A 25,873-nucleotide genomic window follows, 5' to 3' on the forward strand; every position below is an offset into this window, starting at 1 on the left:
GCAGGAATCGTCTGTGTGTGGGGTGAATAGTTATGTGGAAATAGGCATCCTGCAGGTTGAGGGTTGCACACCAGTCTCCCTTCTCTAATGCTGGTGTTATTGATGCAAGGGTAACCATTTTGAACCGCTGTTTTCAGAGATAGCGGTTCAAACGGTGGAGGTCTAAGATAGGCCTCCATCCTCCTGTCTTCTTTGAGGTGAGAAAGTAATGGGAGTAGAGCACCTTGCCCTCAAAGCCTTTGGGTACCATCTCTACCACTCCAAGGTCGAGCAGGCATTGTACCTCTTGCTTGAGTAGGTCTTCATGAGAGAGGTCCTTGAAGAGGGACAAGGAATGTGGGGAAGTAGGGGGTAGTGTGGTAAAGGGGATGGTGTACCCTGATGTTATAATTTCGAGGACCCAGCGGTCCAAAGTGATGGCATGCCAGCAATGTCGGAAAGGCCTTAGATGATGGTGAAAGGCTAGGGTAGGACGTGTTAGATGTTGAGAGATGGGGAGATTTTGCAAACCCTCAACCAACAGGTCAAACCTGCTGCTTGTTGGTCTGGTTATTCGAACTACGAGTGTTTTGTGGATGTTTCCTCTGAGGGAGCTGCTTGATCTTTGAATAATCAAACCCACACTGATTACATCTGGCGTACGAGAACTCCTGGTGCTTTTATACAGGGTGTATCACTTGTGGCGGTACGTGGTGGGTACATCCCCAGTGTACACAAAATTGTTCTCGATTCTTTGCTTGAGTGTAGGACCTCATTGGTCTTCCCCATGAACAGCTTTAGTTTATTGAAAGGGAGGTCTTCCACTTTTGATTGTAACTCGTGAGGGACTCCGCAGGTTGTAACCAAGAGGCTCTCCTCATAACCACCAATGTTGCAGTAGCTCTGGCTGCTGTTTCGGCTATATCCAGTGCTATTTGAAGGGCCGTTCTGGAGGAAGCGTAACCCTCCTGAACAACAGATTTTAGTATGGGCCTCTTTGGGTGTGTCTAGACTACATGCCTCCGTCGACAGAGGCATGTAGATTAGACAGATCGGCAGAGGGAAATGAAGCCGCGATTAAAATAATCGCGGCTTCATTTAAATTTAAATGGCTGCCCCGCTCTGCTGATCAGCTGTTTGTCGGCAGATCGGGGCAGTCTGGACGCGCTGCGTCGACAAAGAAGCCTTTCTTGATCAGCACAGGTAAACCTGGTTTCACGAGGCATACCTGTGCCGATCAAGAAAGGCTTCTTTGTCGACGCGGTGTGTCCAGACTGCCCCGATCTGCCGACAAACAGCTGATCGGCAGAGCGGGGCAGCCATTTAAATTTAAATGAAGTCACGATTATTTTAATCGCGGCTTCATTTCCCTCTGCCGATCTGTCTACTCTACATGCCTCTGTCGACAGAGGCATGTAGTTTAGACGTACCCTTTGAGTCCAGCAGGAGCTCCATGAGGGTGGAAAGTTTTGTATAATTGTCAAAATTGTGGTTAGACAATAGCGCTGCATAGTTGGCTATACATAGAAGTAGTGTGGATGAGGAGTAAAGTTTTCTACCGAACAAGTCCATGCACTGGTTGTCTTTCCGTAGTGGTCTTTTATTGTGGAAGTTTGGACCTGTGTTGGGCAGCGTCAACAATAAATTAATTCGGCTGTGGATGAGTAAATAAAAAATCAGCCCTTTTTGGAGGGACAAAGTACCTCTTGTCAGCCTGTTTATTAGTTGGTGGTCCTGAGGCTGGGGTCTGACATATCTTATCCACGAATTCCATAATAGCCTCCTCATTGCGAGGGCTGAAGGTTTTTGAGAAGCCAGTGTTGCTTCTCTGGTACCTCACTTAGTTGTATGTCTTGAGATGCAGACACTCTCTTGAAGAGCTCCTGAAATTGCTTCAGGTCATCTGGAGGAGATTGGCCCCCAGGTATAACCACCTCATCAGGGGGTGAGGAGGACTGTTCTGTTGGTGAAACATCTGGTGGGTGTTCCTCCACATCTGAAAGTTGACTCTCTTCTGGTTCTGAATGATGAGCCATAAAGGGAGTGTTAGGAGGTGTGACTGCTAGTTGCTGTGTAGGAGAAGGTTGAGGAGAAACTGTAGGGGCACAAGATACTGGATGACTGTGGCAGCAAGGGTAGCCATAATCATAGTGGTTCCGGACTCAGCTGTACAGGGAGATCGGACTTCTGGGTTGCTTTCTTCAGTGTGGAGGGGCTGGATGGTGCGTACGGTGCCGATACTGCCCGTGATGATGTAGGAGGTGGCGATGGTGATGCCGATGCTGCCGGTGCCAAGGTCGCAGGTGCCGATGTAGTAGGCACGCGTGTTTGCGGCACCAATACAGATGGTGCCAGTGCCGTCGGTACTGTGGTGGTCACTGTGGTCAGCGGTGGTGCCAAGCGACAGATCGTTACGACCGTTGATGGCATCGATGAAGATTTTTGCTGGGATTTCAGTTCTGAAACCGATTTATACCTGGATGTGATGGTACCAGACGTGCCAGGTTTATCACCTACACTTACTTGGGCTGAGATGGCCGATGGTAGGGAACGGGCTGGTGAAGCTATTTTTCCAGCTGGAGCCGACTATGGCACGATGGGTTTCCTTTTGTCAGCCCTAGGAAACCATGGAGTTGAGGCTGACTGGGGTAGCTCCACTGGTTGTAATGCCTTGTCAAAAAGGATCCTTTTCAGCCTCATTTCTCTGTTCATACGTGCTCTTACAGTGAGTTTGGCACAATGGACGCATTTCTGAGGCACTTAATCATAGAATCATAGAATACTAGGACTGGAAGGAACCTCGAGAGGTCATCAAGTCCAGTCTCCTGCCTCCATGGCAGAACCAAGCACTTAATACATTCGGCATGGCTATCTGAAGCAGGCCTTGCGTCTTGGCATGTGGCGCACTTCTTAAAACCGGAGGAGCCTAGCATAGCTACTACACTGTCAACTAATATAAGAGAAACTTTTTTTGAAAAAAGGAAACAACTAACTATAAACTCAGAACTATTCTAACTATGACTAAGTATAAATGCTAATTCAAATGTTCTTAACTCCCGATAGGATTCTGTGAGAAGGCTCGCTCCGTCTGTGACTGTGGGAGGCGAAGAAGGAACTGGCGAGACCTGGACCACGTGAGAGATCGAAAGGGTGCGAACAGCCCAAAGCGCATGCCGTGTATGCGTGGTTTGGTTGACTATTGCTCATGAAAACTCCGAGCTGCAGAGCCAGGATGACCCGACCCCAACAGTGGAGCACCCACGGGGACATCACTCGAAGAAGAATGAGTAGTTGTGCCATGTACCTGGACACATTGTCGGTACCTCAGTATCTTCTCAGAGGCCCTGCTTCAATTCCGCAAAGGGCATGAAGTGAGGCTTTCCCTACCATTCCTCTGCTGCCTCCAAGATGATATGAACACAAGCTTTGAAACCCAAATATCTCTGCTCCCAAGGGAAGGGAAGGGAAGAGAAGGGAAGGGAAGGGAAGGGAAGGGAAGGGAAGGAGAGAGCATGTGTTCAGTCAACCATAACTTATGGAAAAAGACACTTTCCTCTCCAAAGAATGGCTAGTCACTGGGTGGCTGGAAACAGAATATTCCAGGGGTAACAACCCAGGAAGAAATAACCTCCTATTGCAAATGGTTAGAAAAAAATCTCTGCTCATCTCCCTTTGAACTGGGGGCCTTAGATATCCCTGGCTAGGAAGTCCGACATTCAATGCAGCATTTGTGCTGCCCTGGAGAAGGTGAGCAGGACCAACCGAAGGAGACAGAATCTCTTAAGAACATTGCTTATGTTCTTAATCATTTGTATTAGTCGGATTGATTGGATCTTGAACAGCTCATAGAGCTTCTCCGGGGTGTCCAGCATCACCCAGGCTGGTCTCCAAGTCAAAACTGAGCTAACTCTGCCCCCAAAGTGGCCCAGCGGCCCAGAGTGGGGCTGAGTAGCTGGGCTGGTCAGGAGGTGCAGACACAAAGCCAAGGGCATCTCCAGAGAGCAGCCTGGCTCACGTCTGGCCGAGCAGGGAACTGGGCACTGATCCCAGGCATCACCGGGAGCTGCAGGGTCAGCGCCTGACCTGCGTCCTGGCCATTAATGGCGCGGCACCACCGCGAAGCTGCCTGAAAGGGGACTCAGCTGGACACGGGGATCTCCAGGTGCCGTATCAACTCCAGGGTCCCCCCCCCCCCCCAGCAGGGCGCACATCTGGGGAAAGGCATGAACTGAAGTCCTGGAGTGTCAGGACACTGCAAACAGCTTGTTGGGGTCTCAGGCCATTGGAATGAGTTTCCAAGCACCGGCTCCATGCGGAATACTGGCAAGATCCAGACAGTACGACAGTCACTGACAGCCAGCTCTGCCCCCGCTGCTGGGCCCTGTGGCTGGTAACACGGCAACTGTCAGGGGGTTTGCTGGGCAGCACCTTTAACTCCCAGCATGGGCCGTACGGTCCACACTCACAGTCACGTCAAACAGGAACGCCCAGGCTGGGGCAGCCCTCAGAGTTCCCTGTAAGCAGGACACTTGTGCGGCTGCTCAGGAGAAATTCTGATGCTGCCCGGCCGATTAGCAGGGAGCCCACAGCCTGGTATTTGGTTCCACTGGGGGTTGTGGCAAAGCTCCGGCTATTCCCCGGGGGTCTCACACTCCTGGTGGCTAGTGTCCGCCTCGGGCTCACTGTGGCCTCCACACAGCCTCTTTCTCTTTACCAGAGGCAGGAGCCACAGCCTACGGAGCCAACCTCATCACAGGATAGTTCATAAGTATGAGGTCAAATCCCCTGGAGCCCTGATCTCCCTTCTCAGGACAAAGGTTGAGATGCCGGGGGAAGGGCTGAGGGGAACCCAGACCCACCCACTAGTCCGGGTCCCGGCTCAGGGACGCTCAGGCAGCAACAACATGCAGGGTTATGGACACTCGCACTCTGAGAGCTTTTCCCTGGGCCACTTCCTCAAACGATCCCTCCCAGCACCTTCCCTTTGGTACCTGCTCGTCATCCCCAGCTCATCCCCATGCAGCTCTTCCTCCCTCCTGTCCTTCACTCTTTCCCTCCTGCTTCCTAGCCTGGGGGCAGCCCTTTTAAAGCAGCCCCACAGGCCTCAATGGGCTGCAGGTGTCTAGTCAGCCTGTAGCTTCTAGCAAGCTCTAATTGACCCCAGGTGCCAGTTAGGTTTCCTTTACTCAGAGAAGAGAAAGCTGTTCACCCAAGCCCCAGTATGTTTTCCCTGCATCAGTGTGCAGCAGCCAGCTGGTCTGCGTCTGTCCCAGGGGGCACATTTGCACATGCCTCCGTGCACATAACAATGTATTTTGCACATGGATGGAAAAGATTAGAAGGCGCATTGGTTGCTATGTGCCCACAGCACGGCTCCCATAGTCACCACACCAAGGGTGTGACTTGCAAGTCTTCCTACCTGCCCTGGAATCCACTTGTAGAGAAAAGCTTGTTGACAGCTTGCAATTGCCCTTGAGAACCTGGGAGCTGTGAATGACTTTTTAGGATGATGTCATCCTGCAGGCAGGTTCTCCGGCACCCTTTTGATTGTAGGGCTCAGTCTGTGGTGTTTACCAACGGAGCAGAGCACCGAGAGCCCAGTGCAGACCAGACAGCCGCCTCGCCATGAAGATCACAGCAGCCGTTCTGCTCTTCTCTCTGGCCCTCTCCTGCCTCTACCTGGGTGAGTCACTGAGCCCTGCCCTGATACCTCTGCCCTGGAAGGACGGGGTCGGCCTCACTCTGACTTGTACCGGGGTTTGTATCCCACCTCTGTGGCTAGTGTAGCTGGTTTATTTCTGAGCTGCCCCTGCACCATCCTGACATGGAGTAGCAGGCTGGTTCCTTGAGCTCCGACTGGCCGGCCTGATCCCATGGCTCTGAAGGGCGGTTCCAGGGGTTCTCTGGCTGGGAGACCCATGACTCTGCCAGCAACTGAGGCAGCTCAAAAAGCTCCCAGCCCCTAGAAATCCAACATCCCTGTGATCCCCTGAGCAGCTGAATTTCTCCTGAGCTACGGTTCTGGTTGAGAGAGTAGGTCAGAGAAGTAGGTCAGAGAGTAGGTCAGAAACGTTTTGTCCTAGCTTTTGTAACCTAGGCATTGCCTCATGCCCTGTTTCAATGGAATTCAAAGATACTGAATTAGCATGACAAGATCTACGGTGCTGCCATAATAGAATGCAAGAGGGCTTAGAGCCTTTCCAAACACTTGCCTTTTTCTTAACCCCTAGTTTGCGATGCTGAAGACCTCGTTAACCAGATCTCCTTGGGGTACTGAGGGCTTAGTGAACCGGAGGCAGTTTTGTTAAGAGACAGACAGCTGAGACAACACAATGCGTTGCTATGACTTAGGTTTTAAGACACACCGACGTAAAAAAGAGAGATTGGCGACAGCCGCGTAGGTTTTTATGGCTGTTGTGGATCATGGATCTTGCGACAGAGCTCCTGAGACACCAGTGTTGGTATTCTGGTATTTGCTGGGCAGTGTCCCTGGATGGATCAGACAGCCTTTGTGGAGTGCAGGGGTGAATGTGCCTCGTTATGTGCACACTGATGTGAAACTGGAATGTAAAGCTCTCTGTCTGGAAGCTTGCAGTGTCCCCCCAGTTTATTCCTAGGAGCACACACAAGAACGCCAGAGTGAGACAAGCAGGTTGCTCACTGTGGCAGAGGGTCCAGTTTCACCCTTGCTGCTCAGGCTGGCTCTTTGGAATCTGATTGCTGAAGACCAGCTCACCTGTATCTGAAGAGAGCCCCTAATGAGCAAGACCAGGAAGCCCCTCGCACTTAGAGAGAGATCAGGGAACAACAAAGACACCTGAACTGGAGTCTGAGAGAGGCTGGTTCCAGAGCAGTGACGGGAAACCGAATGGCAAAAAGGCAGCTGTGGCATGAAGTGTCTCTGACAGGCACTGCTCCGTAACAGGCCTATTGACGCCAAGCCGTTAGCTGTTTTTGCTAGGGGTTACCATGGGTCTAATCCTGCTTCCACTGCTGTAGGTGGCTGCAGGTAGCTGTGAAAGGACATCGGGGGATTACTAGAGCTGGTAGCTCACAGGACTAGTCCTTCAGCTCAAGTGGCAGAGGATTGTGTTTCGAAAGCTAAACGATGGGACTGACACATAGGTGTTGATTTAACACGGGATTAAGAAAACGGTGAGATTCCCGTGCCTCTGATGAAGCGGGTTTTACCCACGAAAGCTAATGCCCAAAGAAATCTGTTCCTCTTTAAGGCACCACAGAACTCCTGGTTATTTTTTCAGATACAGACTAACATGTTTACCTCTCTGAGACTGGTGGAATTCCTGAGCAGTCAGTTTAACGTCAGTACCTGGCAAGACAATGGAGCAAATGATTAAGCAATCAGTCTGCAAATACCTAGAAGATGAAGAGGTGACAAGTAAGAGGCAGCATGGATTTGTCAAGAGCAAGTCTTGTCAAACCAACCTAATAGCTATCTCGGACAGGGCAGCCCCTGTGGAAGGGGGAAGCGGTAGATGTGACATAGCTGGACGTTAGAAAGGCTTTTGATACTGTCTTGCGAGATCTTCTCATAACCAAATCCTTGATGGAGCTATTATAAGGTGGGAGCACACCTGGTTGAAAAATCCCTCCTCGAGAGTAGTTATTAGTGGCTCACAGTAAAACCAAACGGGAGTCCCCCAAAGATCAGCCCTTGATCTGGTTCTGTTGAATCTCTCCATCAGTGATTTCGATAATGGCCTGGAGACTATATTCATAAAGTTTGTGGATAATACCAAGCTAGGAGGGGTTGCAAGTGCCCTGGAGGATAAAAATAAAATTCAAAATGAGCTGGGCAAACTGCAAAAAAAGTCTCAGGTAAATAGGATGAAATCAATCAGGAGAAAAGCAAAGTATTCTGCTTAGGAAGGAACAACCAGTTGCACCCATGCTGTGTAGGAAGAAGTGCTGGGGAACACGATCTGGGATCACAGTGGACCACAAGTTAAATAAGAGTCTGCAGGATAACCCTGTTACAAAACAAGCGAACAACTTTCTGTGAGCGGGAGTGTTGTAAGCAAGACACTTCCTACCAGGGCTTCCTGTGCTGGTTAGGAAGCTGCATGTCTTGTCCTAGGCAGGGATGAATGTTTTAACTGACTTTCCCTCCAACATTTCTCTTCATTGTGTCGTGTCTGTCTGGGTTTTGTTCTAGATGCTGCTGGACAGCGTGGTAAGGTAGGTCAAACTCTCCCTGTTCATTCACAGTCACTTTACCCAATCCCTGGTTTGTAGCATCCCAGAGACCAGTCTCTGGGCTAGAAACGTGCTAGAACTCATGGCTCACAGCAAGAGCAGACTCTGCCCCGGCCCTGGATGGGGAAAGGTGAATCTCTGGAGCTGAGTCGTGCTCGGTGCATTTACACTGGAACAAAACACCCACGGCCTGGCCATGGCTGGAAGGAGCTAGCTGACTCAGGCTTGCAGCGCTTGGTCTGTAGGACTAATGATTGGTGTGCAGCTGTCCAGGCCACCACACCCAAATGTCCGCACAGCAGTTGTGCAGCCCGAGCCCAAGTCAGCTGACCTGAGCTAGCCAGGGGTGTCTGACTGCAGAGGAGACACAAGCCACGTGCCCCGAGGGATGGATTCCCCGCGCTGTTGCACCAGGGAGAGGGGCTCGGCTCCTCCTGGCAGCGAGAGGGCACCCGGGCAGTCAGTCAGTTGGTCAGAAGACCAGCAGAGAAAGGGGAGAGGGTGAGACACTGCGAGTCCCAGGGCAGGGGCTGTCCCTTCCCCGGTGTTCAGAGCACGTCTCGCCCCGTTGAGGGACGGGGGTGTCAGGGCACTGCTGCAGTGCAGACAATGACGCTAAGAGCAATGTGATGTTCTCTGCAGGGGTTCTGCAGCGAGTACTCAGCGCCTCCACAGGTGTGCACCATGGAGTACAGCCCCATCTGCGGCACCGATGGCAAGACGTACAGCAACAAGTGCTACTTTTGCGCTGCCTCCTTGTAAGTCACAGAGCTAGCGGCCCCTCGGTAGAAACTCCAATGCAGTTGTGCGGTCGCTCACGGCCCTGCCTGCGCCTGTCGGCCTGGAGCCTGGGGCAAGTGCCTGTCCCGTGCTCCTGCCAGCCAACGGGCCCTGGTGAATGAGGCCCTACAGAAAGTTGCCCTCCCTGAGCTCTTGTCTCTCTTTCCCTCCAGGGGTCAGCGTGGCAGGCTTCGCGCTGCGTATTACGGAAAATGCTGAATCCTCCGGGTGCTGAGCGCTACCAGGGAGCTGAGCCCCATTTGCTGCCTGCTCCCACGAGCAGATGCCTGCACGGAGCCCCGTTCCCGTCCCACGTGTACGGCCCGGCTCCTGGCAGCATCGCAATAAAGGAAACTCAGTGGAATCCGTTGTCCTGGTGGAAGTTTTTTCCCCTTTCCAAGGAGGGACCCTGCTCTCCAGGGTCTGACCCGGGCTCTCTGCAGCCCAGTGGTGACGGGTGCTGCCGGGGCGGGGTGCATGCGCAGGGAGTGCCACCCAGAGGGCCAGGCGGGGGCACGCCACTTAGCAATCCAAGCTTTGGCCGGGGATAGGGCGATGGTGACCCTCCCAAGTGCTACCATGAGTCACCTGTGGGGCAGCCTGCAGAGCAGAGATCACGAGAAGAGAAAGTGCAACAGCCAGTCACATGCCGTCAGGGAGCCTCGGGCTGGCGATTCTCACCTCACCTGCTGCCAGGGCTTTGCCTGCGGGAGACCCGATGAGCAAACCCTGGTGTGGTCCCTGAGCCTGACCCTTTCCGACCCATTCTGCTTTGACCTTTCACCAGCCGATCCCTGCATGGGGACAAGTTCTCTGCTCAGCCGCCATGGCAGGGACCCTGCTGCCACCTCCCGCACCATTGCTTAGCAAACACGCACAGCTGGATTCTTTCCCAGGCTGTATTTGCCCTGGCCAAGGGGTGGACGCCGCTCTCCTGTGTCACACCAGCTCTCGGCAGAGTTCATGGCCAGCGGGGTATGGAGGCAAGGGAAGTCATTGCCTTCCCAAAACTGCCTGTGCTGCCCCACCGCACGGGAGGGGCTGGGGCTGCTCCTTGAGGAAGGGGCCACACCTCACGGCAGCCCCCCTCAGCTGGGCTGGGCAAGGCTTGACTGTGGGGAGGGGAGAGGTTGCTGAAGGCACACGGTCTGGAGGGAAGGGGTGTGGCTTCGGGCGGTAGGGCCAGGCTCCCGCTGGCATCATTTGCCGGCCTTGGAGGAGGGATTGTGCGGCCTGGCCAGGGGATAGAAAGTGCAGCACTGGCAACGTGCCCGTCAGGACCCCTCTCATTGCCTTTCCTCTCAGAGGATCTGCATGCAGCTCCCCGGAGTGGGTTCTGCACCCGCCGCTCTGGAGCGCTGCACCCCTACTGCCGGGTGTCGGGTGTGGTCGCCCGGCTCCTCGGCGTCCGGCTGTCTGTGCTCCAAGCACTGGGGGGGTGGATCCTGCTCTCAGTGGCTGCCCAAGAACATGCACCCACTTAGCTACTTGGAGCATCTCTGTACGACCTGAACAACCTGCAAACACCCGGGGTACTACGGCTGCACAATTACACAGCCGAGGGGTTCCTCCGCCAGGTGTCCGTGCTGCCCTCCTGTGCAGCCACTGCCTGGCCAGCTCCTTTGGACCCAGCCCAGCCATCTGCTGCCCCAGCGCGGGGACCGTCTCTCTCTCCATTAACACATTGGCTGCAAGTTGGACAAGATCTACGTGCCCCACTGTTGTACAGACAGACCGTACAGGGACCCTGGCATAGGCCGGTTTCTGGTGCGGGACTGCAAAGAGGAATGTGACAGGGATGCAAGTTGGTGGTTCTCAGCCACCGACAGAGCCCTGGACACACCCGATTGAATGTAAAGAACCTGTGCACTGGAGCAACAAGCTAGACAAAGGCTGATGCAGAGTACGTCAGGGCAGTTTAACCTTCCTTGGCTACTCTTTGTTGCTGTCCCCAAAGGCATCTAGACAGCCACATTCTTGTCCTATCTACACACATCCAGGAATGTGCGATTGTCTCGGTTCAGGCTCGGGAACGGCTGCTCTTCATGCAAACCCCTGTGCCCGTGGGACAATGACAGCTCTCATGCATGGAAGGATGGCTTGCTATTGTCCGTTAATGCTTTGTCCTCCGTTGGCAAGTGTCAACCAACCAATCGCAAGACGACAAATGTGCATCTCGGATAGAGGCCCAACCAGACATCATGAATGAGGAGCAGAGAATGGCCATTGGCTGGAACGGTTTCCAGAATCAGTGGCAGTTTCATGGAGAGCCAACCTCTAGTCTCTATATATGAGATCTCCACCCCTGGGCTGCACTGCGAGAACATCTGCCGAGCGCCGCAGTAACCGACTGTGCAGAGCCACGAACCACGGCCACCATGAAGACAGCTGCTCTCGCCGTGCTCCTCGCCCTGGGACTCCTGCTCAGCTGTCTGGGTGAGTAGGTGGCTGGGGCCTGCCCAGAGCTCTGGCCTGACAGCCCGCGGGGCTGGGCTGTGAGAAGCCAGCTCAGCACCAGCTCCGGGCGCTTGGGGGCCAGGACGCGGCAGGGGAAGGGGCTCGCTGCAGAGGCAGTTTCCCGGGGAAAGATGCGAGTGAGGGGCCACGAGGGGCCTTTATGCAGATGCCGGTCGGGGAGCTGCAGACGCCTGGGGAGCAACTCACTGCCGGCCTGGGACTGCAGGGGTGACCCTGGGCGCGTTACCCTCTGTGGGTCTGTCACAGCAATGGGATGGGGGGGCAGGAACCTTCCCACACTCCATTGTCCTTGGCACAGATGAAGGTTTCAGCTGATTTCCCCGTGACATTTCCCTTGGCATCTGTGTTTTCTTCCAGAGGCTGTTGGCCAGGGGCATGGGGTTAGCGCCTGGCTAATGGGCCAGGGACCTCTTTGGGAAGGCCACCGGCAGGCCCGTGCCTCTGTTTCCCTAAAGGCTCTGAGGCCAGGAGGCCTCATGGCCCCCAATGGCTCCGGTTTGCCGGTTCTAGCCAAAGGAAGCCACGGGAAGCAAACTGGCGAAATGGTCCCGATAGGGTGAAATGCAGAAAAGGACCAATCAGTTGCAACAAAGGAGATGCCAGCCTGGGAGGCGCATGGAGGGATGGGATCTGGCAGTCATGGTGGCCCACAAGCTAAATATGAGTCAATGGTGTGACACTGTTGCAAAAAAAGCAGACTTCCTTCTGGGGGTGCTAGCAGAAGAGTCGTGAGTGAGACCCGTCAGCTACGATTTCTGTGCCGGTGAGGAAGCTCCAGGCCATGTCTGACACAGGGAGGCATGTTTGTAACGGACTTTCCTTCCAACATTTCCCTTCACGGTGTTGTTTCTCTCTGGGTTTTGTTGTAGATGCTGGTAGCAAGGCTGATGAGGTAAGTTGAAACCCCTCCCTGTTCATGAAGAGTCGCTTCCCCCATCTCTGGGTTGTAGCATCACAAGGAGCATGAGCTCTGGGTCAGAAACGTGCCAGAGGTCAGAGGTCCAAACAGGAGCAGACTCTGCCTCGTGGCTTAGTGAGGGGAGAGGGGAATCTCTGGATCTGAGCTCTCCGGGTATGTCTAGGTCAGAAAGAAACACCCCTGGCTTGGCCATGGCTTGACCGAGTAATTACTTGGGCTCACCGGCCTTTGGCTGCAGGGCTAAAAATGACTGTAGAGGTTCAGGCTCTGGGATCTTCCCCCATCGTAGGGCTCTGCAGTGCAGTCTCCAGCCCAAATCCTACTGTCTACACAGCAGCCCGACCCCAAGTCAACAGACCTGAGCTAGCCAGGGGTGTCTGACGGCAGGGGAGACACGAGCCACGTGGGCCGAGGGGCGGATCCCATGCGCTGTTGCCCAGGGCAGGCGAGGATGGGCCTGTGGGAAGAGCAGGGAGCGACTCTGAGACACAGCAGGGGAGGGGAGAGTCCCACAAGTGCGTGAAGGTTTTTCTGTCTGAGTATCCCCCGTCAGGAGATGCCCCTTCGCGCACACAACGTGTGACGAGGGCTCTGAAGCGTCTCGCACCAGGGAGATGGCTCAGCTCCGCCTGGCAGCGCGAGGGGACCCGGGCGGTCAGTCGGTCAGAAGATCAGCAGAGACAGGGGACAGGGTTAGACACAGGGCGCTCCATGGGGCAGGGGCTGTCCCTTCCCTGTGTTCAGAGATCGCCCACCCCATGGGGGCGGGCGGGGGGGGGAGCATCGGGGCACCACAGAAATGCAGACAGTAATAGCACTCCTGATGATCTCTGTAGGGCTTCTGCAGTAAGTACAAGACACCGCCGCGAGCCTGCCCCAAGATCTACGATCCCGTCTGCGGCACCGATGGCCTCACCTACGCCAACGAATGCTTCTTCTGTGCCGCCGTCTTGTGAGTCCCACGGCGAGCGTCCCGTTCGTAAAATCCCCAGCGCAGCTGTGCTGCCGCTCACCCCGGCCTGCGCCCGTCGGTCTGCGCCGCCTAGAGCCTGGCCACGTGTTTGTCCAGTGCCCCTGCCAGCCAACGGGCCCTGGCGACTGAGCCAAAGGAGGCCCTGCCAGTTACCCTCGGGGGGCGGGGGAGCTCTGTTAGTCTGTAACTAAGGGCATGTCTAGACTGCATCCCTCTGGCGGCAGAGGGATGCTGATGAGGCAGGTCGACATTGCAAATGAGGCAGGGATTTAAATATCACATGCCTAATTTCCATAAAAATGGCCCCTGCGTTTTGCCGACTCAGCACGTTGTCGGCAAAAAGCAGCAGTCTAGAAGGGGTCTGCGGAGAAACAAAGCCATTTTCGACAGATCCTGTAAACCTCCTTGCGGGTGGCATAAGGGTTCTGTTGAAAAAGGCTTTCTTCTCCGCAGACCCCCTCTAGACTGCCGCCTTTGGCCAACGAAGTGCTGAGTTGGCAAAATGCGGCGGCCATTTTTATGCAAATTAGGCACTGGATATTTAAATCCCTGCCTCATTTGCATTGTCGATCTGCCCAATCTGCGCCCCTCTGCCGACAGAGGGATGCAGTCTAGACATGCCCTCAAAGGACTTAAAAAAACCCTGGTCCTGCGGCCCCTTGGAGACTGACCAAAAATGCAGGTGGCTCCTGAAGTTTCGTGGGCTCGGCCTCCCTCCCAGTAACAGCCCTCGCTCTGTGTCTCTCTCCCTGCAGTCAGAAGCTCGGCAGCCTTTGCTTTGCCTATTATGGACCGTGCTGATTGCTCAGCGGCGCCCAGCGCGGACAGGAGCTGAGTCCCGTTTGCTGTTCGCTCCCACGAGCAGAGCCCCGCACGCAGCCACCTTCCCGTCCCTCCTCCACGGCCTGGTCCCAGCAGCGTCGCTGCCCATCCCTCTGCCTGCGCAATAAAGGAAACTCAGCCTTGTCCGTTGCCTCAGTGGTTTTTCCGCTCTCCTAGAAGGGGCTCTGCTCTGCGGCTTCCAGCCAGGGCTGGCGGAGCACAACGCGCAGTGACCAGTGACAGGAAGGAAACGGCTCCACCGTTGGGAGTTCCCTGCTTCCATCGCCCTGCGGAGACGTTCCAGCCGTGGGCGCGCGGCCTGGGCTGGTCCCCGTGGGGTTCAGCTCCCCGAGGCAGCAGGCACTGAGCGGGGCGGGGGCGGGAGGTGCAGCCGGAACGGCTCGGGGGCCCTGCTTGGACTCACCCGCTGACAGGGGCCTGAAGCGAAGCGGGAGGTGGGGGTGTCAAACCCTCTTTCACTAGTTACCTGGTTAAACATGAGAGTGAACCAGTTAACAGATTCACGGGGGCGGGGGACACTCCAGCACGGCTGGGCTTGAGCGGCCCACCCGCCCACCCTGCCGTGGGTGGGGGCTGCTTTTTATGGATTGATTTTATTTCAATATGTTTACTCCGCCTTTCTCTTTCAAATATTCAAGGCTGCTTACAAAAACAAACCAAAAAATACAAAGATATATGCACATTTAAAATATGAGACCCCAGAGGGGCATAACCAGCTAAAAACACAGAGCGGAGGAACACACATCCAGACTCAAACATTAATAAAAGCACGAGTAAAAAGGGCGGCTTTAGCCTGACGCTAGCGTTGGCGCCACGAGAACATCCCGAGGAAGAGAATTCCACAGCCTGGGCGCAGAAGCTGAGAATGCCCTGTTCCGCGGAGATGTTAATCTTTGTGGCCCCTGCCCACAGTGGGCCCAGGCCAGATTTGCCACGGGCCGGGCCCTGCTCCACCCCCTCCAGTTTCCTGGTTATCCTCTTAGATCCCTCTTTGGAGGTCTGGCCGAACGGCCTCTGCCAGGTCTCGCTGAGGAAGGGGGGGACACCCGGCGACTGGCGACTGCTTTGGGGGGGGGGGTTCCCCCTCACGTGTCTCTCCTAAAGGAAGTGACCGGGCTCTGAGGTCGGCTGGTCGGGCAGCCCGTGGGCGAGAGCGTGGAATGGCGAGTGCTCCCGTGGCCGGAGCTGACGCCTGCATTGCGAAGGCGCGGCGAGCTGAGGTGTGTGCACAGGGGGAAGCATGTGGCTCCCCATTCATGACGGCGACGGCCGAGATAAACCGGGGTGCCGCCGAGGAGGCCCCGGGAATTACTGTGCCCCATTTGCTCAGGGGTTGTAACTGTGCCTCGTGTGTCATTTAAAGACACGGGGAAATGATGTCAGTTCCTTACAGGTACTGTCGGCTGCACTCTCTGGGGGGTCAGGGAGGGAGAGTGTGGGGGGCGCAGGCAGCAGGACAGGATGCTGGCAGTGGGTGGTCAGGGCAGGGCACTGGAGGTGTATGGGTGAGTGCAGGGGGGACGGGCACTATTTTGGGGGGCAGAGGGGCGACAGCTGCACATCTCGGGTTGCTGCTGCCCTTCCTCTTCCCCCGAGGATAGGGGACAAGGGGGAGTGCGCAGCTTGTGTGATGTCTCTTCTGCTCCTCCCCGGACACGGTCCCCTCGCGCCCTGAGCGTCAGGGGAAGGGAGGCGCAGCAGGGTTCCAGGGACACGTGGCTGAAGCCCCTCCCCTTCCTAAAGGTGTGTGGGGTGGTGTCTAGGCACGGGGGCAGGCCCAGACCGGGGTGGGGGAAGCACACCCCCAGCCAGCCCCTTTCACCCATCTATCTGCCTGGCTGCCTGCTTCTTAGCAAGGGAGCCTTCGGCAGAGCTCTGGGAGCCCAGATGGGAGCGCCCGAGCCCGCCGGATTCCTCTTGCCGGAGCGCCGCGCTGGGGGGCACTAGCTTTCACCTCTGGATCTGAGCCCCGCCCTGGCCGTGAGCCCACGTGCATGGCGTGTCCTGCAGGCCCCCTAGAGGCGCCCCTGCTTGCATGGAGCATTTCTGCAATGGGGCTGCCGGAACGACCTGCAGGCACCCTGGGTACCACGGCCCACAGGAACAGACAAAGCCGAGGGGTCCCTCTGCCTGGGTCCGTGCTGCCCTCCTGCCCGTGTGCGCAGCCACCGCCTGCCCCGCTCCTTTGGACCCAGCCCAGCCATCTGCTGTCCCAGTGCTGGACCGGCCCTCTCTCCTTTAACACACTGACTGCACACGGGCCGAGAGCTAAGTGCCCCGCTGTCGTACCGACAGACTAGAGGCAAAGGGCACATGGACCCCGCCACATGGCGCTTTCTGGTGCGGGGCAGCAAAGAGGAGCGTGACGGGGATGCGAGGTGGCGGTTCTCAGCCACTGACAGAGCCCTGGACGCACCTGATTGAATACAAATAATCGGCCTTCTTCTGCAATGGTGCTCCAAGCGAGGCACAGGCTGACGCAGAACGTGCCCACGTGTCAAGGGCAGTTTACCCGTCCCTGGCTACTCTTTGTTGATGTCCCCAAGGTATCTGAGGCTGCCGCATTCTTGCCCTACTCACGAGCACCCAGTGATGCGAGATTGCTTCAGTTGGGGCTGCCGTTCCTCGTGCAAACCCCTGTGCTCGTGAGAACGACGACTCTCGTGCACGACAGGAGGGTTTGCTCTTAGTCAGCTAATGCTTTATCCTGTGTTGGCAAGTGTCGACCAATCACAGAACAACAAATCTGACCTAGCGGCCCAACCGGACAGCGCGCATGGGGAGCAGGGAATGGCCGTTGGCTGGGATGGTTTCTACAATCGGTGGTTTCACAGGGATTTCCTAACCCACGCACACTCTGTATATATGAGATCTCCACCCCGGGCTGCATTGCGTGATCGTCTGCCGAGTGCCGCACGAACCGACTGTGCAGAGCCACGAACCATGGCCACCATGAAGACAGCCGCTCTCGCCGTGCTCCTCGCCCTGGGACTCCTGCCCAGCTGTCTGGGTGAGTGGGCATCTGGGGCCTGTCGTCCGGCGGGGCTGGGCTGTGAGAAGCCAGCTCAGCACCAGCTCCGGGCGCTTGGGGGCCAGGACGCGGCAGGGGAAGGGGCTCGCTGCAGAGGCAGTTTCCCGGGGAAAGATGCGAGTGAGGGGCCACGAGGGGCCTTTATGCAGATGCCGGTCGGGGAGCTGCAGACGCCTGGGGAGCAACTCACTGCCGGCCGGGGGCTGGGATTGCAGGGGTGACCCCGGGCGTGTTACCCTCCGTGACGCTGTCTGTCACAGTCCCCGGGTAGGAGACAGGTGGAACTCGTGAGACACTGTGGGAGCAGACCCTACCCCGGGGTGGGCAGTAGAAAGGCGGCAGGCAGCCTGCCAGTGTTAGCTGCTGGCGGGGCGCCCCCGCTGTCTTTCCCTGCACCCCACAGTGTCGGCGATCGCAGCTCTCTGTGGCCGTGGATCGCCGTTCCCGGACAATGGGAGCGGTGGGGAGTGGTGTCCCAGAACACATGACTTCCCGTCGCTCCCGTTGGCCGGGATCGCCGATGGGCAGCCAACGAGAGCTGCGATGGCCCAGCCTGTGGAGGCGCAGGGAAAGGCATTGGTGGGGACCCATGGGACTGTAGCTGGCACACCGGACACGCCTTCGCTCAGACACTTTGTGGGGTGGGTTTGGAGGAGACTCGGAGACCGGGGGATGGGCTCAGCCCTCCAGGCAGCGGGAGGGGAGCTGGGAAGTCAGCTCATCCGACCCACAGTGGAAAGAGAGGAGGAGCAGGGTGAGGTAGCGGGAGCTCTCGGGGCAGGGCGTGTCCCTTCCTCTGTGTCCATGGCACACCCGGCACCAAGAGAACACTGGGGCACTACTCAGCACAGACACGACACCGGCAGGAATAGTGACACTCGTGTCGGGTTCTGCCGTGAGCACGACCCCATTGGTGGCATTGGCGGGAGAACTTACAGCAACAAATGCTTCTTTGGCAGAGCAGCCAAGTAAACACACACTGAATAACCTATTAATTAACAGTCGTAACACAATTCAGTCCCCTGCCTGCACCCATCTGTCTGGAACTCCTGCAGGCTCAGTCAACTTAGTCGAATTTTTCATATCAGCAGAATGACTCCAGTTATTTGACATAATGGGCCTTTAGATCAGAATATAAGAACGGCTACACTGGGTCAGACCAAAGGTCCATCTATCCCAGTGTCCTGTCTGCCCACAGCGGCCAATGCCAGGTGCCCCAGAGGGAGTGAACAGAGCAGAAAACCATCAAGGGATCCGTCTCCGTCACCCATTCCCAGCCTCTGACAAACAGAGAGAAGAGGCAGCATTTGATGGAGCTATCTTCCATGAATGTATCTAGCTTTTTTTGTGGGGGGAACCCTGTTAGTGTCTTGACCTTCACAACATCCTCTGGCAAGGAGTTCCACAGGTTCCCTGTGTGCTGAGTGAAGAAATACATCATTCTGAGGTGCGTTAGCCGGAGTGTTGTAAGCGAGACACTTCCTGCTAATATTTCCGTGCTGCCTAGGAAGCTGTGTGCTGTGTCTGACACAGGGAGGAACATTTTTAACTGACTTTCCCACCAACATTTCCCTTCATGGTGTCATTTCTCTCTGGGTTTTGTTCTAGATGCTGCTGGCCAGCCTGGTGAGGTAAGTTGAACTCCTCTTTGTTCATGAAGAGCCCTGTTTCCCCGGTCTCTGGGTTGTAGCATCACAAGGACCATGATTTCTGGGTTAGCCACGTGCTAGAACTCAGAAGTCAGAGCGGGAGCAGACTCTGCTCTGTGCCCTACTGAGGGGAGAGGTGAATCTCTGGAGCTGAGCACCTCTGGGTATGTTGCACTGGAACAAGGCACCCAAGGCCTGGGCATCCCTTGACTGAGTCAACTGACTTGAGTTGACAGCTCTTGGACTCCAGGACTAACGATTCCTGTTTGGGCTCTGGGACCCTCCCCCCTTGTGGGGCACCACAGCTCGGCCCGCAGCCCGAACCCGAATGTCTGCTCAGCAATTGTGCAGCCCGACCACACATCAGCCGACCTGAGCTAGCCAAGGGTGTCTGACTGCCGAGGAGACACAAGCCACGTGCCCCGAGGGGCGGATCCCAGGCGCTGTTGCCCAGGGCACTCAGGGATGGGCCTGTGGGAAGAGCAGGGAGCGACTCTGAGACACAACAGGGGAGGGGAAGGTCTCACTCACAAGAGCATGAAGGCTGAAGGCGATGCCCCTGCGCTCACACGTGTGACAAGGGCTCTGCAGGGTCTCTTGCACCAGGGAGAGGGCTCAGCTCTGCCGGCCAGCGAGAGGGGACCTGGGCGGTCAGTCAGTCAAAAATCAGCAGAGACGGGTGTGACGGCGCTTTGGGATTTCCCGTCTCCTGCACCCCCATAGTGGCACAGACAGACTCCACCAGCCAGTAGAACAGAGGGAGTTTATTGCTTCTCCAGGATACAGCACAGCACAGATGGAATCTGGTTACAGGGCAGGCCTAGGATGCCTCAGCCCCCTTGAGATGGGGGAGACTGGGCCCCTAAATCCCAGCCCCTTTCCCTAGGCTGCTTCCTCCATGAAACCAGCCAGAAACCAAACTCCCTCACTTCCAGCCCTGCCCCCAGCCAGGGCTCCCCTCCCCTTCTTCCCATTGTTCCACTCTCTGGGAGATAACTGGTCAGACAGGTTCGAAGCCCCCTTGCATAATGACTCATCCCCTGCCCTGCTGGGCCGTGCTGCAGACAGCAGCCAGTGGGGTCACTCACAGCCCACTGCCCAGCATAGCAACCAGCAAGGGACCCCCACTATGTCACAACAGGGCAGAGGGTTAGATTCCATGAGCTCCTAGGGGCAGGCGCTGTCCCTTCCCTGTGTTCAGAGATCCCCCAGCCCCAGGGAAGGGGGAAACGTCGAGGCCCCACTGCAATGCAGGCAAGAACGCTAAGAGCAATGCTGATGTTTCTGCAGGGTTTCTGCAGTGAATACAAAAAGCCTCCGTCAGCCTGCAACAAGAGGTACGACCCTGTCTGTGGCAGTGATATCACCACGTACAGCAACAAATGCACCTTTTGCATGGCAGTCTTGTAAGTAACTGGAAAACGGCCCCTTTCCAAAAACTCAATTGCAGCTGTGCCGTCCCGCACGGCCCTGCCTGCGCCCCTCGGCCTGGAACCTGGGGCAGGCGTGTGTCCAGTGCTCCTGCCCTGGTGACTGAGCCGAATGTGGCCTTGAAAGACGTTTTGGCCTCCTTGCTCATAAGGTGACAGCCCTGCGCTCTGTGTCTCTCTCCCTGCAGCAAGAAGCTCGGCAGCCTTTGCTTCGCGCACAATGGAGAATGCAGATTCCTCGGCGCCCAGCGCTGACAGGAGCTGAGCCCCGTGTGCTGTTCGCTCCCACGAGCAGAGCCCCGCACGGAGCCACCTTCCCACCCCACCTCCACGGCCTGGCCCCAGTAGCGTCGCTGCCCATCCCCCTGCCCGCGCAATAAAGGAAACTCAGCATCATCCATTGCCTCAGTGGTTTTTCCGCTCTCCTAGAAGGGGCTCTGCTCTGCAGCTTCCAGCCAGGGCTGGCGGAGCACAACGCGCAGTGACCAGTGACAGGAAGGAAACGGCTCCACCGTTGGGAGTTCCCTGCTTCCATCGCCCTGCGGAGACGTTCCAGCCGTGGGCGCGCGGCCTGGGCTGGTCCCCGTGGGGTTCAGCTCCCCGAGGCAGCAGGCACTGAGCGGGGCGGGGGCGGGAGGTGCAGCCGGAACGGCTCGGGGGCCCTGCTTGGACTCCCCCGCTGACAGGGGCCTGAAGCGAAGCGGGAGGTGGGGGTGTCAAACCCTCTTTCACTAGTTACCTGGTTAAACATGAGAGTGAACCAGTTAACGGATTCACGGGGGTGGGGAGCACTCCAGCACGGCTGGGCTTGAGCGGCCCACCACAGCTGGGCTGGATTGTCCCCCTGCCGTGGTGCTTTGGCGGGGCTGGAGAGCCCCTACCCACAGTGGGACCAGGCCAGATTTGCCAAGGGCCGGGCGCTGCTCCACCCCCTCCAGTTTCCTGGTTATCCTCTTAGATCCCTCTTTGGAGGTCTGGCCGAACGGCCTCTGCCAGGTCTCGCTGAGGAAGGGGGGGACACCCGGCGACTGGCGACTGCTTTGGGGGGGGATTCCCCCTCACGTGTCTCTCCTAAAGGAAGTGACCAGGCTCTGAGGTCGGCTGGTCGCGGCCCATCCCCCTGCCTGCGCAATAAAGGAAACTCAGCGGAGTCCGTTACCTCGGTGGTTTTTCCGCTCTCCTAGAAGGGGCTCTGCTCTCCAGGGTCTCTCACAGGCTCTGCCCAGCTTCCAGCCAGGGCTGGCGGAGCAGGACGGGCAGTGACCAGTGACAGGAAGCAAACGGCTCCACCGTTGGTAGTTCCCTGCAGCCAGCCCCCCTGCTAGCGACCTGCATGTGCAACCACCGGGCACGTTCCCAGTGTCTGGCTCCCTCTCCGAGTGCTAGCCATGGGCCAAGTCAGGAGTCCCTGAGCAAAGCTGCAGCAAGAGGCCGTGGCCGGGGGAACAGCCGGGGCGGGTGGGGCTGGAACCCTTCCGGGGAGCGGGGCAAAACCTGCTCCCGGAAATGGGCTGGGTTGCAGGACTGTCCTCTTGGCCCTGCCCCTCCGGTCCTGCTGAGGATGCTCCAGCCAGAGACGGGATTGGAAAGGGGCCCATGCGGCTCGGGGGCGGTGAGGCCGGGCAGAACAGAGCTACCCTGCAGACTCCCGCCAGAGAGGCTGGACAAAGCTTTCCGAAGGGGCGGGCAGTTTGGGTTCCGTTTCCTTTCTCCTGCGCTAGGGCCAGGCGCTGAGGGAGGGAGGGAGGGAAGCAGTGGTGGGGACGGCCCAAGGAAGGTGGCACAGAGGGCCGCTCCTGGAGGCCAAATGCTGCTGCTGTTCCTCCGAGGGCAGTGCCCTACCACTGCCCCACCACCGAGCGGACACTAACCACTAGGCTCTGGGCCCACCGAGGACCCATTGCAGGTTCTAACCCAGACAAAGGTGGGGCCTTGCCTGCTTGGGAGGGCAGAGCTGTGCATGGCTTGTCCTTCTCCTGCCCTGGGAGCCCTTGTGCCCACGTGGATCCAGGCAGGGTTCCTCCCATGACCTCCCCCTGCCCAGAGACCCAGGAGGTGCATGCTCTGACTTTCTCCTCCACAGGGTCTGCACTGCCCAATTGGTTGGGTCCTAAATAGCGCTCGGACCTTCGCAAGCGAGTCCAGCAGCACGCAGGCTGGGCCCCGAGTCAAAGCTGAGCTAAACATTCCTCCAAAGTGGCCCAGAGCGGGGCTGAATAGCTGGGCTGTCAGGAGGTGAGACCCAAAGCCAAGGGCTTCTCCCAAGAGCAGGCTGGCTGGAGAGAAGGGCTGGATCTCATGTCGGGCCGAGCAGGGAACTGGGCACAGATCCCAGGAGCCACCGGGAGCTACCGGGTCAGCGCCTCCCCCGAGTCCTGGCGGTTTAATGGTTCCGCACCACCATGAAGCTGCTTGAAAGAGGCTTCAGCTGGACACAGCAGAATCTCTCCTGCACACAGGGCTCTCCAGCTGCCGTATCAAGTCCTATGTCCCCCTCATCAGTGCAGCTGCCGCAGGGCGCACAGCTGGGGAAAAGCATGAACTGAAGTCCTGGAGTCTCAGGACACTGCAAATAGCTTGTTGGGGTCACAGGCCACTGGAATCAGCTTGAGTGGCCCGCAGGTTCCTCCCGACTGAGCCAGGCACCGGCTCTGTTCACAATGCTGGAAGATCAGGACAACATCAAAGTCACCGGCGGCCAGTTCTGCCCCCGCTGCTGGGCCCTGCAGCAGAATCTGGCTCCAAGAGGCTGGGAACACAGACCTGGCAACAAGGAAAACCTCCTTCCCCTGCCTTCGGTAGGATTTGCACAAGGCAGGAATCCTTCGTTCCACGTTTGACACTCCCCAGCGTCCCATGGAAAATTACAGAAATCAAGATGGCTCCCAGTATCAGGTGACATGGTCACAGGGGGTGCATCTATCCAGCACCAAAACTTGAAATAAAATCCACAATTTGAGCTAAGCAAATTGCATATCCTATTTCAGTGCTATTTCGAAATAGCTGATTTTGTTACTTGGTGTTGTGTCCACAGCGCCAAATTTTGAAATAAAGCGCTATTCCGAAACGTCCCTTACTCCTCGTACAATGAGGGTCACAGGGACATCGGAATAGCAAGCCCAAAATAACGGGCTTGCCGTGAAGACTTGGGATAGCTATTTTGGGACGCTCCGGTATCCAGAAATAGCGTTGCAGTGTAGATACACCCAGAGTTTTGCAGAGCCAGTTACCAATTTTAGGCCTTGTCTTCACTGGCATGTTTTGTCACCAAAAAGTCCCTTTTGAAAATTAAACAGTGAGAGTGTTTACACTGCACTGTCGCTTTTGTCAGCAAATACACCCAGTTACGGGGTCAAAAAACGTCCAGCTCTGCCAGAGACTTTTCATGGAATCACAGCACAGTTGAAATGGAAGGGACCTAGAAAGTCGTCAGGTCCAGTCCCCACCCTCACCCCAGGTCCAAGCGCCATCAAGACCATCCCTCCCTGGCTTCTTCCAAGCTGGCCAGGTGTGTCTTTGGCCTCCAGAGGTCCATTGCTCCCTGGAGCTTTGCTCATTAGCATGTCCACGGGAAAACATTCCTGGCCCATTGCTCTGCCTCAGACCGAGAATCTTTCAGCATCAACACAGAGTCCATATTTATAAACTTCACACCCAGACATTACACAGGTATATGAAGAGCAGATACAGAACCCGTAGACAGAAAGCTCTCGTTTGACACCTCACATTGCCCCCTTTGTACCAACCGCCCCCCTCGCCATGGGTTCAGCAGTGATCTGGCTGCTCCCCTAAAATCCAGAAACGTGACACTTCCCCACAATGTTTTGCTTTGTCGACAGGGAGCTAGCCATGTGGCCAGGAAATGTTGACAACAGGGGTACGTCTAAACTACATGGCTCCGTTGACGGAGCCATGTAGATTTGTTTTTTTGGCAAAGGCAAATGAAGCCGCGATTTAAATGATCGCGGCTTCATGTACATTTACATGGCTGCCGCGCTGAGCCGACAAACAGCTGATCAGCTGTTTGTCCGCTCAGCGCTAGTCTGGACGCTCCCCTGCCGACATCAAAGCCCTTTGTCGGCAGCCCTGGTAAACCTCATCCCACTTAAATCGCGGCTTCATTTCCCTTTCCCTACAACCCTAATCTACATGGCTCCATCGATGGAGCCATGTAGTCTAGACACAGCCCAGGAGACAAAAAAAAAAAATCGTTTGACCGTTTTTCACTTTTACAAGTCAACAGCACTTTTGTCACCAAAACTTCCCAGTTAAACATCGCCCTACAGGCTAATCCTCACGCTTAAAACAAAACCAGCCAAGTTCTAGCACATTTATTTTCTCTTGGTAATGGGCCATTATCTCTGTGTCTGGCATCTTCCTTGTGAAACTTGGTGGGCTGGAAATAGGCTTTTCCCAACAGGAACACCTTGATAATAAATCCACAATCCCTATTCCGAACTTCAGACGCTGAAGTGATGCATGCACACAAATAGGAGAAACACATTCGGTAAATTGCAACCTTTCCAATGGTATGTCACAAGAGCCATCTTGCATCAAGCAGCTGTGACCGATGAAACATTCGTATCATAAACATGATTTCACAGAGCACAGGGAATATTACACAAAAAAAGGGACAAGCTAATGTGGATAAATCCCTGTAATATTATATTTTGTATTAAGATCTTGTCCTTTTAGATGTATCTTTAAGTGTTCTTATAGAATCTCTGTAACATTTCTCCGATAACTTTGTATTAAGATATATAGATCTTGTAAGAAAAAAATGTCTTTTGAGCTCTCCCCTTTCCTCGATTGCCCTGTTGGAATGAATGAGGTGTGAATGGAGAATGAAAGGTGAGCACCTCCAGCAGCAGTTGCCAGGGTGAAGAGTGGCTGGGAGCCAGACCCAAGACAATACCTGCAAAGTGAGCTCGTTAAGAAGACTGGACAGACAGACGCCTTGGGAGTCAAGCAGCAAGTGCCTGCCCTTGGAAGAACTCTCTCTGAAGCAGCATTAAGAAAGGCGAGGTGATGCCTAATTGGCTGCAGGAGAGGGATAAATAGGAGGCATCTTGCAGAGGGATCCCGGGTTTTCATCTTGTCATCATGGGAGCATCGATCCGGATCAGCAGAAGCCCGGCTCCATCTCTCCCCCATCTAACTCCCCTGGCCAGTGCAGTTAGGGGGAGCAACTTTTGGTAACAACAAGATGGAGTGTGCCTGTGTGTGTGTGTGACAGAGTGCATGAGTGTGATGTGTCATATGCATATGAGAAGTATTGATTATTCTATGTGTGATCAATACATGTGGCGTGTTGCCTTATCCCCCTGAAAAAGATCCTGAGTACTTCTTTTAAGTACAACACTAAGATCCTGGCATCTCACGACATTGGAAACAGCTTGTTGGGGATGCAGGTCATGGGAATGAGTTTCACCTGCCCTCTGGCATCTCCAAATTCAGCCAGGCACTGGATTCATGCAGAATACTTGGAAGGTTAGAACAGCGTGAGAGTTGCCTATGGTCAGCCTTGCCGGGCCCAGCCGGGTCTTGCAAAACAAGGCTGGTAACACGGTAATT

The 25,873-nt window shown here is 55.9% G+C and overlaps 3 protein-coding genes across 4 annotated transcripts; all 3 read left to right on the top strand.

Annotated features, from left to right (window-relative positions):
- Positions 1–5,431: 5,431 nt before the first annotated feature.
- Positions 5,432–9,340, top strand: LOC142818759 (ovomucoid-like). 2 transcript variants are annotated; one of them, XM_075900660.2, is made up of 5 exons: positions 5,432–5,662; positions 7,242–7,378; positions 8,156–8,178; positions 8,839–8,954; positions 9,150–9,340. In XM_075900660.2, the coding sequence occupies exons 2-5, from the start codon at positions 7,321–7,323 to the stop codon at positions 9,193–9,195; spliced, it is 243 nt and encodes an 80-aa protein (XP_075756775.1). In that variant the 5' UTR covers positions 5,432–5,662; positions 7,242–7,320; the 3' UTR covers positions 9,196–9,340. The 2 variants fall into 2 exon arrangements, with proteins under 2 accessions (XP_075756775.1, XP_075756774.1); XM_075900659.2 differs by lacking the exon at positions 7,242–7,378 and having other exon boundaries at positions 5,458–5,662.
- Positions 9,341–10,373: 1,033 nt separating this feature from the next.
- Positions 10,374–14,312, top strand: LOC102456901 (ovomucoid-like). The gene is made up of 4 exons (XM_006110207.5): positions 10,374–11,412; positions 12,324–12,346; positions 13,210–13,325; positions 14,102–14,312. Exons 1-4 carry the CDS (start codon positions 11,355–11,357, stop codon positions 14,145–14,147), a joined length of 243 nt encoding a protein of 80 aa, XP_006110269.3. The 5' UTR covers positions 10,374–11,354; the 3' UTR covers positions 14,148–14,312.
- A 2,553-nt stretch (positions 14,313–16,865) lies between these two features.
- Positions 16,866–20,695, top strand: LOC149523489 (uncharacterized). The gene is made up of 4 exons (XM_089769385.1): positions 16,866–17,199; positions 18,829–18,851; positions 20,160–20,275; positions 20,488–20,695. Exons 1-4 carry the CDS (start codon positions 16,887–16,889, stop codon positions 20,552–20,554), a joined length of 519 nt encoding a protein of 172 aa, XP_089625511.1. The 5' UTR covers positions 16,866–16,886; the 3' UTR covers positions 20,555–20,695.
- The last annotated feature ends 5,178 nt before the right edge of the window (positions 20,696–25,873 follow it).

Source organism: Pelodiscus sinensis, chromosome 16 (assembly GCF_052426305.1).
Source record: "Pelodiscus sinensis isolate ZL-2025 chromosome 16, ASM5242630v1, whole genome shotgun sequence".
Lineage (NCBI taxonomy): Eukaryota > Metazoa > Chordata > Testudines > Trionychidae > Pelodiscus > Pelodiscus sinensis.

Bases quoted from the DNA above. Each gene is read 5' to 3' on its own strand.
- LOC102456901 (XM_006110207.5), top strand. From the start codon at position 11,355: ATGAAGACAGCTGCTCTCGCCGTGCTCCTCGCCCTGGGACTCCTGCTC. The intron at 11,413-12,323 runs GTGAGTAGGTGG...GTTTTGTTGTAG, and splicing joins ACTCCTGCTCAGCTGTCTGG to ATGCTGGTAGCAAGGCTGAT. The intron at 13,326-14,101 runs GTGAGTCCCACG...CTCTCCCTGCAG, and splicing joins TTCTTCTGTGCCGCCGTCTT to TCAGAAGCTCGGCAGCCTTT.
- LOC142818759 (XM_075900660.2), top strand. From the start codon at position 7,321: ATGGAGCAAATGATTAAGCAATCAGTCTGCAAATACCTAGAAGATGAA. The intron at 8,179-8,838 runs GTAGGTCAAACT...TGTTCTCTGCAG, and splicing joins CTGCTGGACAGCGTGGTAAG to GGGTTCTGCAGCGAGTACTC. The intron at 8,955-9,149 runs GTAAGTCACAGA...CTTTCCCTCCAG, and splicing joins TACTTTTGCGCTGCCTCCTT to GGGTCAGCGTGGCAGGCTTC.
- LOC149523489 (XM_089769385.1), top strand. From the start codon at position 16,887: ATGCTTTATCCTGTGTTGGCAAGTGTCGACCAATCACAGAACAACAAA. The intron at 17,200-18,828 runs GTGAGTGGGCAT...GTTTTGTTCTAG, and splicing joins ACTCCTGCCCAGCTGTCTGG to ATGCTGCTGGCCAGCCTGGT. The intron at 20,276-20,487 runs GTAAGTAACTGG...CTCTCCCTGCAG, and splicing joins ACCTTTTGCATGGCAGTCTT to CAAGAAGCTCGGCAGCCTTT.